This window comes from Oncorhynchus mykiss, chromosome 5 (genome assembly GCF_057628025.1).
Source record: "Oncorhynchus mykiss isolate SJ-2025 chromosome 5, ASM5762802v1, whole genome shotgun sequence".
NCBI classification, from domain to species: domain Eukaryota; kingdom Metazoa; phylum Chordata; class Actinopteri; order Salmoniformes; family Salmonidae; genus Oncorhynchus; species Oncorhynchus mykiss.
The window spans coordinates 90663694-90679804 of NC_143026.1; the positions used below are offsets into that span (position 1 = coordinate 90663694).

Genomic DNA, 16111 nt, shown 5'->3' on the forward strand with positions numbered 1-16111 from the left:
ACAGTTTGGGCTGCCTATCTAATTGCGAACTAATTTGCCAGAATTTTACGTAATTATGACATACATTGAAGGTTGTGCAATGTAACAAGAATATTTAGACTAATACAAGAATATTTAGATAAAATACAGACGGTTCCGTGTTTCACTGAAATAAACGTTTTGTTTTCGAAATGATAGTTTAGAGATTCGATCATATTAATAACCAAAGGCTCGTATTTCTGTGTGTTATTATGTTATAATTAAGTCTGATTTGATAGAGCAGTCTGCAGCAGGCCCGTAATCATTCATTCAAACAGCACTTTCGTCTGTTTTGCCAGCAGCTCTTCGCAGGCACAGCGCTGTTTATGACTTCAAGCCTATCAGCCTAATGGCTGGTGTAACCAATGTGAAATGGCTAGCTAGTTAGCTGGGTGTGCGCTAATACTGTTTCTCTGTCACTCGCTTTTAGATTTGGAGTAGTTATTCCCCTTGCTCTGCAAAGGGCCGCGGCTTTTGTGGAGCGATGGGTAACGATGCTTCGAGTGTGGCTGTTGTCGATGTGTTCCTGGTTAGAGCCCAGGTAGGGGCAAAGAGGGGGACGGAAGCTATACTGTTACACTGGCAATACTATTGTGCCTATAAGGACATCCAATAGTCAAAGTTATATGAAATACAAATGGTATAGAGAGAAATAGTCCTATAATTCCTGTAATAACTACAACCTAAAACTTCTTACCTGGGAATATTGAAGTCTCATGTTAAAAGGAACCACCAGCTTTCATATGTTCTCATGTTCTGAGCAAGAAACTTAAACGTTAGCTTTCTTACATGGCACATATTGCACTTTTACTTTCTTCTCAAACACTTTGTCTTTGCATTATTTAAACCAAATTGAACATGTTTCATTATTTATTTGAGGCTAAATTGATTTTTATTGATGTATTATATTAAGTTAAAATAAGTGTTCATTCAGTATTGTTGTAATTGTCATTATTACAACAACAAAAAAAAATGTTTTAAAAAAAATGTCAGATTATGTCAGATTAATCGGTATCGGGTTTTTTGGCCCTCCAATAAATTGGTATCGGTGTTGAAAAATCATAATCTGTCGACCTCTACTGCAGGTTTTCATCAAGGATCTGTACTTTGCTCCATTCATCTATCCCTCAATCCTGACTAGTCTCCCAGTCCCCACAGCATGACGCTGCCACTACCAGGCTTCACCGTATGGATGGTGCCAGGTTTCCTCCAGACTTGACGCTTGGCATTCAGGAAAAAGAGTTCAATCTTGGTTTCATCAGACCAGAGAGTCTCGTTTCTCATGGTCTGATAGTCCTTTAGGGGCCTTTTGGCAAACTCCAAGCGGGCAGTCATCTGCCTTTTACTGAGGAGAGGCTTCTGTCTGGCCACTCTACCATAAAGGCCTGATTGGTAGAGTGCTGCAGAGATGGTTGTCCTTACGGAAGTTTGTAACTTTAGGGCTCTGTCAGAGTGACCATCGGGTTCTTGGTCACCTCCCTGACCAAGGCCCTTCTCCCCTGATTGCTCAGTTTTCTGGGCAGCTAGCTCTAGGAAGAGTCTTGGTGGTTCCAAACTTCTTCCATTTAAGAATGATGGAGGCCACTGTTCTTGGGGCACTTCAATGCTGCAGAATTGTTTTGATACCGTTCCCCAGATCTATGCCTCGACAGAATCCTGTCTCGGAGCTCTACGGACAATTCCTTCGACCTCATGGCTTGGTTTTTGCTCTGACATGCACTGTCAACTGCAGGACCTTATATAGACAGGTGTTTGCCTTTCCAAATCATGTCCAATCAATTGAATTTACCACAGGTGGACTCCAATCAAGTTGTAGAACATCTCAAGGATGATCAATGGAAACAGGATGCACCGGAGCTCAATTTCGAGTCTCATAGGAAAGGGTCTGAACACTTATGTAAATAAGGTATTCATTTATTTTTAATACCTTATCCAAACATTTCTAAAAGCCTGTTTTCGCTTTCTCATTATGGGGTATTGTGTGCAGATTAAAGAACATTTGTATGTATTTAATACATTTTAGAATAAGGCTGTAACGTAACAAAATGTAGGAAAAGTCAAGGGGTCTGAATACTTTCCGTGGGGCACTGTACATTATCTTTTTGTCTTATAAAAGGGGAAGAGGAATTCAGAGAGGAACACTGTTGACGTAATTGGGACACAGCGTCTGATTTGTGGCACTCAACCTGCAAAGTGAACCAAAACACAAGCTAATTCAGTCACTGTGTGTGTGTGTGTGCTTGTGTATGACTGTACGAATGTGTGTGGAGTGCGTTGTCTGTACCTGTGTGGTGAGGATGTCAGCGAGTCTCTGTATGTTGTAGTTCCTGTCGCTGCCGGGCTGCGTGGAGTCTCGGCGCCGCTCTTTTAGGCGGGACAGGAAGCTTGTGTGCAGCTCCAGCAGGCTCTCTAGGCGCGGGAACAGCTCGTCCATCTGGAGGTGCTCCTTCAGCTCCCTCATGTAAACACGCAGCATGATCTTCAGGGTCCGTACGTGGTGCATCTCTGTCTGCATCAGCTCTGTCGGGAGACGGACGGTTCAACATCTAGTTTGTCTTTAAAAAGGCATTTCCCTTTCAACCACTGGACCACCATAATTGACTTTAGGTGAAAAATAAAACAATGGCAAGTCCAGACAAACAGAAAAATGGTATGAGTTCCTCCATATCTCTACTGTAGCTTAACCACGGAAATGTAACTACATAAACACAACGAAAGCCTAAATATAAAAGACTAAATGTAACATGAAATGTCTAAAAACATAGAAGACGGTGAACTGTACCGTAGATAACGTCTTGTCTCTTGACCGTCTCCTTGGTGTATTTCTTCAGGTAGTGCTGGTCCACAGCCAGACTCCATGACTCCACCTATAATATACAATATATTAGATCATTCAATAAATAATAACATTATACACAAATATACAATATTAACATACAGTACCAGTCAAAAGTTTGGACACCTACTCATTCAAGGGTTTTTATTTTTTACTATGTTCTACATTGTAGAATAATAGTGAAGACATCGAAACTATGAAATAACACATATGGAATCATGTAGTAACCAATAAAAAGTGTTAAATCAAAATATATTTTATATTTGAGATTCTAGGGATTCTAGGTCTAGGGCACTGCATCGCAGTGCTAGCTGTGCCACCAGAGACTCTGGGTTCGCGCCCAGGCTCTGTTGCAGCCGGCCGCGACCGGGAGGTCCGTGGGGCGACGCACAATTGGCCTAGCGTCGTCCGGGTTAGGGAGGGTTTGGCCGGTAGGGATATCCTTGTCTCATCGCGCACCAGCGACTCCTGTGGCGGGCCGGGAGCAGTGCGCGCTAACCAAGGTCGCCAGGTGCACGGTGTTTCCTCCGACACATTAAATTAATGATGGACTGTTGTTGGCTTCTGGGTGGTTGGTTGTGTTGTGTTTCGGAGGACGCATGGCTTTCGACCTTCGTCTCTTCCAAGCCCGTATGGGAGTTGTAGCAATGAGACAAGATAGTAATTACTAACAATTGGATACCACAAAATTGGGAAGAAAAAGGGGGTTAAAAAAATTAAAAAAACATTGGACAGGCCATCACAAAGCCCTGACCTCAAACCTATAGAACATTTGTGGGCAGAACTGAAAACCCGTGTGCGAGCAAGGAGGCCTACAAACCTGACTCAGTTACACCAGCTCTGTTAGGAGGAATGGGCCAAAATTCACCCAACTTATTGTGGGAAGCTTGTGGAAGACTACCTGAAACGTTTGACCCAAGTTACACTCAATTAGTATGTAAACTTCTGACCCACTGGGAATGTGATGAAAGAAATACATCACTCTCCACTATTATGCTGACATTTCACATTCTTAAAATAAAGTGGTGATCCTAAATGACCTAAGACAAGGAATTTTTACTAGGATTGAATGTCAGGAATTGCAAAAAACTGAGTTTAAATGTGTATGTAAACTTCAGACTTCAGCTGTGTGTATATATATATATATACACACACACACACACACACACACACACACGGGACCAACGCTTTACATGATGCGTTTATATTTGAGTGTATCATAATATAATACCTCCAGGTCCTGGGCATCAGACTCCAGATCAGCTCGAAATGCAGAGTAGTACGCATCTGGTGAAGGGGAGGGGCACAGAACAACACAGCTCAAATGATTAGTGTGTGTGTGTGTAGCACAAAGCAACTCAAACTGTATTTTGAATGTAATCAATAGGTGATGTTTGTAATTGTCGCATCATATGATTTACCAATGTGTGCAATTCAATGTTAACAGTAATAATCCGAGCCACGCACCGGTCGGTAAAACCCATACTGATCTACCACGGTCTGTGTGGATGCCTGGTTGTCTTCCCACTGTATCAGCTCTAGGAGCTACAGGACTCCCAGACAGCCTAGGCTAGCAGTCTCTCCCCCACACACAACCAACCCCCCCCTTCCCTATTAGAGCTACCCCCCCTATTAGAGCCCCCCCCCCCCCCCCCCCCTATTAGAGCTATCGTCCTGCAGGCTCTCTCCAACCCACCTAATTCTACTAATCAGCTGCTCACCAGGATATTGATCAGCTGAATCAGGTTAGTTACAACAGGGCAGCAGTTCCCTCTCTAACCTACTCACCTTCTACAACGATGGAGTCAGTGGTGGATGGGGCCAGGGAGACGGCGTCCTCATTGAAGCGCCTGAGACCGGAGCGTAGGCTGTCCGGTTCGTCCATGTCCCCTGAGAGGGATCTGAAAGAGGAGCGTCACAGGTCTAGAGTGGCATAAATACTGAACATACTGAGAGAGACTGATGGACTTGTACAGACGACAGACTACTGTACACTCGCACTACAAACACAGCTGAAGACACAGAGAGACTACATTAACAATACGAGACCACGGGAGACAGGGACGGACGGCTAGGGCTAGACGGACGGCTAGGGACGGACAGCTAGGGCTAGACGGGCGGCTAGGGCTAGACGGACGGCTAGGGCTAGACGGACGGCTAGACGGCGGCTAAAGACAACAGCAGTCCAGGGGGTCATAGTCTACATGCTAAGAGAGACTACATTACAACCACCACTACCACAAATGACAACACAGCTTCAAGCCTCCCTCCTGCAGCCTGTCTACGACAGAGCTGGCTGTTTTCAGGGCCGTAGCTGCTGCATGGCATATCCCCATCAGACTGTTAAACAGCCATCATTAGCCGTGATGTAGACTTACACAAAACACAAGCTATCACACCCCCATCATACACCCACCCACCCTCACACACTCCTGCTGTAGAGACATTGAAACTCTGGTCACTTCCCATTTCACACTGCGAATTTAAACACTGTATCCTCGACGTAGCTCATCATAATATCTCTACTGGTGTACATTGTATTTTAATGACACTATTTATTACACTGGATTCTTAACATGGCTTAGTCTAATATATTGACTGCAGTACATATTCCTAGCTGATTATGTAAATTCTCCCGGTGTACAAACGCCGGCTTCCCTCTGGCCAGAGCAGACCGGGATCTAACCTTTACAGGGTAACAAGACGGGGTCGTCTGCCTGCTTGTCAGGGACCAGTGGTGTAAATGGATCCTGGTAAGAGAGACACTCTGTACCCCCCCGACATTGAACTGCTTTCTGTGTCACTGTGACCTTACTATCTGCTCCGTGAGTTCCCCCAATTCTTTGTTACAGTGCCTTGCGAAAGTATTCGGCCCCCTTGTACTTTGCGACCTTTTGCCACATTTCAGGCTTCAAACATAAAGATATAAAACTGTATTTTTTTGTGAAGAATCAACAACAAGTGGGACACAATCATGAAGTGGAACGACATTTATTGGATATTTCAAACTTTTTTAACAAATCAAAAACTGAAAAATTGGGCGTGCAAAATGATTCAGCCCCTTTACTTTCAGTGCAGCAAACTCTCTCCAGAAGTTCAGTGAGGATCTCTGAATGATCCAATGTTGACCTAATTGACCTAAATGACTAATGATGATAAATACTATCCACCTGTGTGTAATCAAGTCTCCGTATAAATGCACCTGCACTGTGATAGTCTCAGAGGTCCGTTAAAAGCGCAGAGAGCATCATGAAGAACAAGGAACACATCAGGCAGGTCCGAGATACTGTTGTGAAGAAGTTTAAAGCCGGATTTGGATACAAAAAGATTTCCCAAGCTTTAAACATCCCAAGGAACACTGTGCAAGCGATAATATTGAAATGGAAGGAGTATCAGACCACTGCAAATCTACCAAGACCTGGCCGTCCCTATAAACTTTCAGCTCATACAAGGAGAAGACTGATCAGAGATGCAGCCAAGAGGCCCATGATCACTCTGGATGAACTGCAGAGATCTACAGCTGAGGTGGGAGACTCTGTCCATAGGACAACAATCAGTCGTATATTGCACAAATCTGGCCTTTATGGAAGAGTGGCAAGAAGAAAGCCATTTCTTAAAGATATCCATAAAAAGTGTTGTTTAAAGTTTGCCACAAGCCACCTGGGAGACACACCAAACATGTGGAAGAAGGTGCTCTGGTCAGATGAAACCAAAATTGAACTTTTTGGCAACAATGCAAAATGTTATGTTTGGCGTAAAAGCAACACAGCTCATCACACTGAACACACCATCCCCACTGTCAAACATGGTGATGGCAGCATCATGGTTTGGGCCTGCTTTTCTTCAGCAGGGACAGGGAAGATGGTTAAAATTGATGGGAAGATGGATGGAGCCAAATACAGGACCATTCTGGAAGAAAACCTGATGGAGTCTGCAAAAGACCTGAGACTGGGACGGAGATTTGTCTTCCAACAAGACAATGATCCAAAACATAAAGCAAAATCTACAATGGAATGGTTCAAAAATAAACATATCCAGGTGTTAGAATGGCCAAGTCAAAGTCCAGACCTGAATCCAATCGAGAATCTGTGGAAAGAACTGAAAACTGCTGTTCAAATGCTCTCCATCCAACCTCACTGAGCTCGAGCTGTTTTGCAAGGAGGAATGGGAAAAAATTTCAGTCTCTCGATGTGCAAAACTGATAGACATACCCCAAGCGACTTACAGCTGTAATCGCAGCAAAAGGTGGCGCTACAAAGTATTAACTTAAGGGGGCTGAATAATTTTGCACGCCCAATTTTCCAGTTTTTGATTTGTTAAAAAAGTTTGAAATATCCAATAAATGTCATTCCACTTCATGATTGTGTCCCACTTGTTGTTGATTCTTCACAAAAAAATACAGTTTTATATCTTTATGTTTGAAGCCTGAAATGTGGCAAAAGGTCGCAAAGTTCAATGGGGCCGAATGCTTTCGCAAGGCACTGTACCGTTGTGTACATTCAACCAAAAGATAATATAACAAGAAGGCATCAGATTATATATAATCTGTCACAGAGACTGGAAACTCCCCCTGACGCACCCACATTTTTTGGAGTTTTATTTTTTAACAACTGTACTTTGCACAAAGTCCTGCGCACATACCACCAGAATGTGAAATGTCACACTAGGAAAAATGAGACACTTGATTTGTGCTATTTGGAAAATACCAAATGCGTTCTCTGCCACCACCAGAACTCCCCTGGGGAAATCAGACCACAATATTGTAGAAACCTACAGTTACAACTACCTCAGGCCAACCTACTGTCGGCTGCTAGAGAGGGAAAAACCTACAGTTACAACTACCTCAGGCCAACCTACTGTCGGCTGCTAGAGAGGGAGAAACCTACAGTTACAACTACCTCAGGCCAACCTACTGTCGGCTGCTAGAGAGGGAGAAACCTACAGTTACAACTACCTCAGGCCAACCTACTGTCGGCTGCTAGAGGGAGAAACCTACAGTTACAACTACCTCAGGCCAACCTACTGTCGGCTGCTGGAGAGGGAAAAACCTACAGTTACAACTACCTCAGGCCAACCTACTGTCGGCTGCTAGAGAGGGAGAAACCTACAGTTACAACTACCTCAGGCCAACCTACTGTCGGCTGCTAGAGAGGGAGAAACCTACAGTTACAACTACCTCAGGCCAACCTACTGTCGGCTGCTAGAGAGGGAGAAACCTACAGTTACAACTACCTCAGGCCAACCTACTGTCGGCTGCTAGAGAGGGAGAAACCTACAGTTACAACTACCTCAGGCCAACCTACTGTCGGCTGCTAGAGAGGGAAAAACCTACAGTTACAACTACCTCAGGCCAACCTACTGTCGGCTGCTAGAGAGGGAGAAACCTACAGTTACAACTACCTCAGGCCAACCTACTGTCGGCTGCTAGAGAGGGAGAAACCTACAGTTACAACTACCTCAGGCCAACCTACTGTCGGCTGCTAGAGGGAGAAACCTACAGTTACAACTACCTCAGGCCAACCTACTGTCGGCTGCTGGAGAGGGAAAAACCTACAGTTACAACTACCTCAGGCCAACCTACTGTCGGCTGCTAGAGAGGGAGAAACCTACAGTTACAACTACCTCAGGCCAACCTACTGTCGGCTGCTAGAGAGGGAGAAACCTACAGTTACAACTACCTCAGGCCAACCTACTGTCGGCTGCTAGAGAGGGAGAAACCTACAGTTACAACTACCTCAGGCCAACCTACTGTCGGCTGCTAGAGAGGGAGAAACCTACAGTTACAACTACCTCAGGCCAACCTACTGTCGGCTGCTGGAGAGGGAGAAACCCACAGTTACAACTACCTCAGGCCAAACTACTGTCGGCTTCTGAAGAGGGAGAAACCTACAGTTAAACGGTCTAGATCAGGCACGACAACAGTATCACTCATCTCCAGGGGTGTTTTGACTGTACTATGTGGGAGGTATTTGAGGACAGCAGCTCTGATCTGGATGAACTCACAGATGATGTTTCAGACTAATGTAAACGTCTGTGTTGAGTCAGTTGTGCCACTAAAACCTGTAAAATCTCCCCTAACAATAAGCCTTGGGTCTCAAAACATCTAAATCAATACTTAATAGGAAGAAGGCAATTTATGCTGGAGGTCATAGACAGGCTTTAAGAGATGTACAATGTGAGATCAGTTTATGCTGAGGGGGATGGACAGGATGTAAGAGATGTACAACGTGAGATCAGTTTATGCTGAGGGGGATGGACAGGCTTTAAGAGATCAAAAGACAGATACTGGTGGACAAGGAGGCATAGAAGCAAAGGGTGGAGAGGAGCCTCTCCTCAGGAAACTCAAGGGTGGCCTGGCAAAGGATTAAATCTATGGCTAGTTCTCCCCCACAAAGGCAGGGGAAAAACCAGTGCTGACCTTAGGCTGTCCTCCGGGATGTGTTTTGTCCCCACTCCACCACAGGGATGTGTTTTGTCCCCACTCCACCACCAACACAGGCTCTCCTCAGGGATGTGTTTTGTCTCCACTCCACCACCAACACAGGCTCTCCTCAGGGATGTGTTCTGTCCCCACTCCACCACCCACAGGGATGTGTTCTGTCCCCACTCCACCACCCACAGGGATGTGTTCTGTCCCCACTCCACCACCCACAGGGATGTGTTTTGTCTCCACTCCACCACCAACACAGGCTCTCCTCAGGGATGTGTTTTGTCTCCACTCCACCACTCACAGGGATGTGTTTTGTCCCCACTCCACCACCAACACAGGCTGTCCTCAGGGATGTGTTCTGTCCCCACTCCACCACCCACAGGGATGTGTTTTGTCTCCACTCCACCACCAACACAGGCTCTCCTCAGGGATGTGTTCTGTCCCCACTCCACCACCCACAGGGATGTGTTTTGTCTCCACTCCACCACCAACACAGGCTCTCCTCAGGGATGTGTTTTGTCTCCACTCCACCACTCTCAGGGATGTGTTTTGTCCCCACTCCACCACTCTCAGGGATGTGTTTTGTCCCCACTCCACCACTCTCAGGGATGTGTTTTGTCCCCACTCCACCACTCTCAGGGATGTGTTTTGTCCCCACTCCACCACTCTCAGGGATGTGTTTTGTCCCCACTCCACCACTCTCAGGGATGTGTTTTGTCCCCACTCCACCACTCTCAGGGATGTGTTTTGTCCCCACTCCACCACTCACAGGGATGTGTTTTGTCCCCACTCCACCACTCACAGGAATGTGTTTTGTCCCCACTTCACCACTCACAGGGATGTGTTTTGTCCCCACTCCACCACTCACAGGGATGTGTTTTGTCCCCACTCCACCACTCACAGGGATGCGTTTTGTCTCCACTTCACCACCAACACAGGCTCCCCACAGGAATGTGTTTTGTCCCCACTCCACCACTCACAGGAATGTGTTTTGTCCCCACTCCACCACTCACAGGGATGTGTTTTGTCCCCACTTCACCACCAACACAGGCTCCCCACAGGAATGTGTTTTGTCCCCACTCCACCACTCACAGGAATGTGTTTTGTCCCCACTCCACCACTCACAGGGATGTGTTTTGTCCCCACTCCACCACTCACAGGGATGTGTTTTGTCCCCACTCCACCACCCACAGGGATGCGTTTTGTCCCCACTCCACCACTCACAGGGATGTGTTTTGTCCCCACTCCACCACCCACAGGAATGTGTTTTGTCCCCACTCCACCACCCACAGGAATGTGTTTTGTCCCCACTCCACCACCCACAGGGATGCGTTTTGTCCCCACTCCACCACTCACAGGAATGTGTTTTGTCCCCACTCCACCATCCACAGGGATGCGTTTTGTCCCCACTCCACAGGAATGTGTTTTGTCCCCACTCCACCACCCACAGGGATGCGTTTTGTCCCCACTCCACCCCCCACAGGGATGCGTTTTTTTGTCCCCACTCCACCACCCACAGGAATGTGTTTTGTCCCCACTCCACCACAGCAAGCAAGGTACTTGGAGTCAAACAGACAGACCTGGATGAGATATTTAAGGTCAGGACCCTCCCCAAGGTACTGGGAGTCAAACAGACAGGCCTGGATGAAATATTTAAGGTCAGGGCCCTCCCCAAGGTACTTGGGAGTCAAACAGACAGACCTGGATGAGATTTTTAAGGTCAGGGCCCTCCGCAAGGCTCACAAAATCATTTTAGACCCAAGCCACCCCCTGTACCCGGACTTTGAACTACTCCCCTCTGGGCGCAGGTATAGGGCACCCCTCAGCAGGAAAAACACAATTAGACAATAATTTGTGCCAGGTGCGATATCTCTCCTAAATAGCTCGGGATAATGTTCCTATCCACCCAGTAAGGCCAGCAGGATAATGTTCCTATCCACCCATTAAGGCCAGCAGGATAATGTTCCAATCGACCCAGTAAGGCCAGCAGGATAATGTTCCAATCGACCCAGTAAGGCCAGCAGGATAATGTTCCTATCGACCCAGTAAGACCAGCAGGATAATGTTCCTATCCACCCAGTAAGGCCAGCAGGATAATGTTCCTATCCACCCAGTAAGACCAGCAGGCTAATGTTCCTATCCACCCAGTAAGGCCAGCAGGCTAATGTTCCTATAGACCCAGTAAGACCAGCAGTCTAATGTTCCTATCGACCCAGTAAGGCCAGCAGGCTAATGTTCCTATCCACCCAGTAAGACCAGCAGGATAATGTTCCTATCGACCCAGTAAGGCCAGCAGGCTAATGTTCCTATCCACCCAGTAAGACCAGCAGGATAATGTTCCTATCCACCCAGTAAGGCCAGCAGGATAATGTTCCTATCCACCCAGTAAGGCCAGCAGGCTCGTCTCGTTTTATTGCTATGTAACTGTTATGAAAGTTTTATTGTCAGTTTATTTTGTATTTAAAACGCCAGTTTAAAACGTGTACATGACACTGCAACAAAATGTCCCCGTAGGAACAAAGTCAGTAGAGTAAGTATTTTACATTCCATTTCATTACTGCTACAGTGCTATTTGGGTTCTTAAATCGGAGTCGTCACACCGTTCTTGATTTCTTGACATCTTTATATATATATTTTTTTTTTCCTTATATATTGTTTCAAATTTTACTGCATTGTTAGGAGCTAGTAACATAAGCATTTTGCTTCACCCACTATAACACCTGCTAAACTGTGAACACGACCAATAAACTTTAAAGTTAAACTTTAAATTTGTTTCAGGAGCTAAAAAAAAAAAAAAAAGTCAAAAATGTGTCTTTTCCTACTGCTAATTTAAACTGCATACTGTGTACTATTTAGGAAGTACTGTTAAGTAAAAACGAATGCAGTAAGCAACAAATAAAAGCACACTAGGCTCATCCTACTGAGAATGTGTCATCTATTGTGCAACTGCATTGATTGACGCCATTCGATAATTTTCTGATTATCGGCCGTTGTCAGACACGCGTGGGTCTCGAAATATGAGACGCTTCCATCAATAGTGTGCAGCGAATTCTACTAGATGAAAAGACTAAATAACTATGAGATCCTGTCATTTAAAGCACACTACATTTTTTAAAATTTCATTTGATATAAAAACACTTTTTTGTCTACCCAAAACACCTACAAGTATATGTAAGGGTATTCAGACACAACCAAATACAAAGACATCCTATGCAGCTCCTCTATTAGACATTAATTAAGGTCATATAGAACAGTGCTGTATAGAGCCTATAACTACTACAGCTGATATAGAACAGTGCTGTATAGAGCCTATAACTACTACAGCTGACATAGAACAATATGCATAGAGCCTATAGCTACTACAGCTGACATAGAACAGTATGTATAGAGCCTATAACTACTACAGCTGATATAGAACAATATGTATAGAGCCTATAACTACTACAGCTGACATAGAACAGTATGTATAGAGCCTATAACTACTACAGCTGACATAGAACAGTATGTATAGAGCCTATAACTACTACAGCTGACATAGAACAGTATGTATAGAGCCTATAGCTATTACAGCTGACATAGAACAGTATGTATAGAGCCTATAACTACTACAGCTGACATAGAACAGTATGTATAGAGCCTATAACTACTACAGCTGACATAGAACAGTATGTATAGAGCCTATAACTACTACAGCTGACATATAACAGTGCTGTATAGAGCCTATAGCTACTACAGCTGACATAGAACAGTATGTAAGGAGCCTATAACTACTACAGCTGACATAGAACAGTATGTATAGAGCCTATAACTACTACAGCTGACATAGAACAGTATGCAAGGAGCCTATAACTACTACAGCTGACATAGAACAGTATGTATAGAGCCTTTAACTATAGAGTAGAGTTGGGACAACAAACCTAAAACTTATATGCAGAATCTTTGGTTCTATGAACCATACACTTATTGACCAGCAGCATAGTTTGTGTTGCCTACTGATTAATTGGCCTGGTGGCGAGTTGTTCTTGCTACTAACCCGGTGTGGCTGTTGTGGCTGTGGTTGAGGCTGGCTGCAGCAGTGTGGCTGGATGAAGAGCTGTTGAAGGCGGCTGAGGCAGGCTGAGCACTGGGTCCCCGCGGGGTGAGGGTCATGCCTGGGATGCGCGGAGAACCGGAGGGGCAATCAAGGGCCGAAGAAGACTGGTCCCGATCCCTCAGGGCTGGGGAGACATAAGAGATGGTTAGAGCACTGCTGGACCCCCAGTAACGCTGCAGTCAGGCTCTACACTGAACCCTGCAGGAAGTGACTGGTGAGGTTGTCTCTGTGCATCAGCACCCAGACAGGGCCCCCTGGACATTGCAGCCCAGACAGACCCCACGAGGGCCCCCTGGACATTGCAGCCCAGACAGACCCCACGAGGGCCCCCTGGACATTGCAGCCCAGACAGACCCCACGAGGGCCCCCTGGACATTGCAGCCCAGACAGACCCCACGAGGGCCCCCTGGACATTGCAGCCCAGACAGACCCCACGAGGGCCCCCTGGACATTGCAGCCCAGACAGACCCCACGAGGGCCCCCTGGACATTGCAGCCCAGACAGACCCCACGAGGGCCCCCTGGACATTGCAGGGAGGTCTGGCCCTGTCAACCCCTTTATTAACTGCTACAGTAGTTTCATAGTGTCTGTCTGGTGGAAGAATGTGAGGTGATACTGCTTTAGAAGGGATGATGCTGAAGTCACGGAGACAACACACAGGGATATATATAACACCGGACTCCTGATCTAATACTCTGGACACCTCAGACTGGGGCGAAGGTTCACCTTCCAACAGGACAACGACCATAAGCACACACACAAGATAAACTCAGAAGTGGCTTCGGGACAAGACTCTGAATGTCCTTAAGTGGGCCCAGCCAGTGCCTGGACTTGAACCCGATCTAACATCTCTGGAGAGACCTGAAAATAGCTGTGCAGCGACGCTCCCCATCCAACCTGACAGAGCTTGAGAGGATCTGCAGAGAAGAATGGGAGAAACTCCCCAAATACAGGTGTCCCAAGCTTGTAGCTTCATACCCAAGAAGACTCGAGGCTGTAATCGCTGCCAAAGGTGCTTCAACAAAAGTACTGAATAAAGGGTCTGAATACTTATGTAAATGTGATATTTTAGTTTTTTTATTTGTAATAAATGTGCTTTGTCATAATGTGTGTGTAACATTTAGTCCATTTTTAGAATAAGGCTGTAACGTAACAAAATGTGGAAAAATTTAAGTGCTCTGAATACACAAACAACTCCCTGGAGTCTGTCGGCTCGCTCGAACACACGTCAGAGGTTTTAATAAAAGGCTAGCGCTGGCATTCGAGAAAACACCGGAAACTTCAAACTGAACAGAGATTTGTAAAAGGGCCAATATGAGAATCTTCGCATTAATGTTAACTTTATAAAACCAGGTGAGTTTCTTAAATGTTGTATTTAAAAATAAAAAAAACATAAATTCACAATGTTTCATGTCTCCAAAACCAAAACATTGAAATAAAAAATATTTGTGATGTTTTGAGATCTGATGTTTGGGGAAAGCTTGTATAAGGTCAAAAGAGCCAAGAGCTCCCACTTGTAGTATCTCAAATGACTTGAAGCCTTAAGTGGAAAGCTGTCCATTCTCCCCTGCCCGGCTGCAACGACTGAGTTCCGGGCGTGGATTCTCAATCCTAGTAACCCGTGGTGATAACAAAATATTAGCGATTTTAACTGCGCAACGTTCTATTTTCTACCGAGATTGCAAAACAACTCGCATGTTGTAGTGCCCATTTTTTAACCTCTGTGGTGAGAAATTATCTTTTTACCGTCAGTTTGTTTGAAAGAGCACCAAAACTTACACTAACCATGAGTCTTGTGGTCTGTATTGTCCAATCACAGAGCATACAAGTCATGTGATCATGTGTCATCACGTGTTCGCCATCAGATCACATGACTGGTTTTTCCTTATACTTCCAAATCCATATCCTCTCCTCCCTTGTACTCTTGCCTCCTCGTTGTCACCCCTCTCTATCCCCCATGTTCCTTCCCTCTCCTACCTTGCATCCATAGGCAAAAACAGGGCTGACCAATCACAGGGCAGCATGGTGGAGGTAAACAAACATAGTTATATAACTATCTCCAGGACCGGTCTATTTCTGGTTGGGATGGAGACAGCCTCCACGCTGCCCTGTTATTAGTCAGTTGAGCCAATCGGTTTGTTGCATATGGATGCCAAGCTGAGGAGGAGTGAGAATGGGGAGACAAGGAGGGAAGTAGAGGAGGGGGTATGGGGGGGAGAAAGTATGGGAGAGGGAATGGGGAGAGGAGAAGAGAATTGGGACAGGAGGAGAGGGGAGAGGAGAGAGGGAGATGGGGAGAGGGAAGAGGAGAGGGGGAATGGGGAGAGGAGAGATCTCTATCAATGACGGGAGATCTTGTTCATGTGATCATTCCAATGTTGTAGCTTTGAAGGGCGAAAAGTTAGCATGTGTGTGTGTTCTTGTTCTAACCTTGTGGGGACCTGAAATCCCCAAAAGACCCCACAAGGATAGTAAAACAAGTCAAATTCTCCCTCGTGGGGACATTTCCCACATCCCCAGGAGGATAAGGCTATTTTAAGCTTATGGGTTTAGTTACAAGTAGGGTAATAGTTAAGGTTAGGTTAGGGGTTTTTAGGTCCCCACGAGGATAACAAAAGTGTGTGTGTGTGTGTGTGTGTGTGTGTGTGTGTGTGTGTGTGTGTGTATTTTTTCCACTCACCGAGGTTCGGCGACGCTGTTGTGGAGGTCCTATGCAGAGAATCCTTCTATCAGG

At 45.7% G+C, this 16111-nt stretch overlaps 1 protein-coding gene across 10 annotated transcripts in view; it reads right to left on the reverse strand.

Annotated features, from left to right (window-relative positions):
- arhgef18b (Rho/Rac guanine nucleotide exchange factor 18b) overlaps positions 1–16111 on the reverse strand; it is a 108624-nt gene that overhangs the window by 54499 nt on the left and 38014 nt on the right. For all 10 annotated transcript variants that reach the window (XM_090236339.1, XM_090236338.1, XM_090236337.1 and 7 more), the window contains 6 exons: positions 16058–16103; positions 13318–13501; positions 4643–4755; positions 4086–4141; positions 2801–2885; positions 2303–2538 (listed from right to left, as the gene is read on the reverse strand). In XM_090236339.1, the coding sequence (XP_090092465.1) occupies positions 2303–2538; positions 2801–2885; positions 4086–4141; positions 4643–4755; positions 13318–13501; positions 16058–16103 (720 nt within the window). The remainder of the gene's footprint in view (positions 1–2302; positions 2539–2800; positions 2886–4085; positions 4142–4642; positions 4756–13317; positions 13502–16057; positions 16104–16111) is intronic.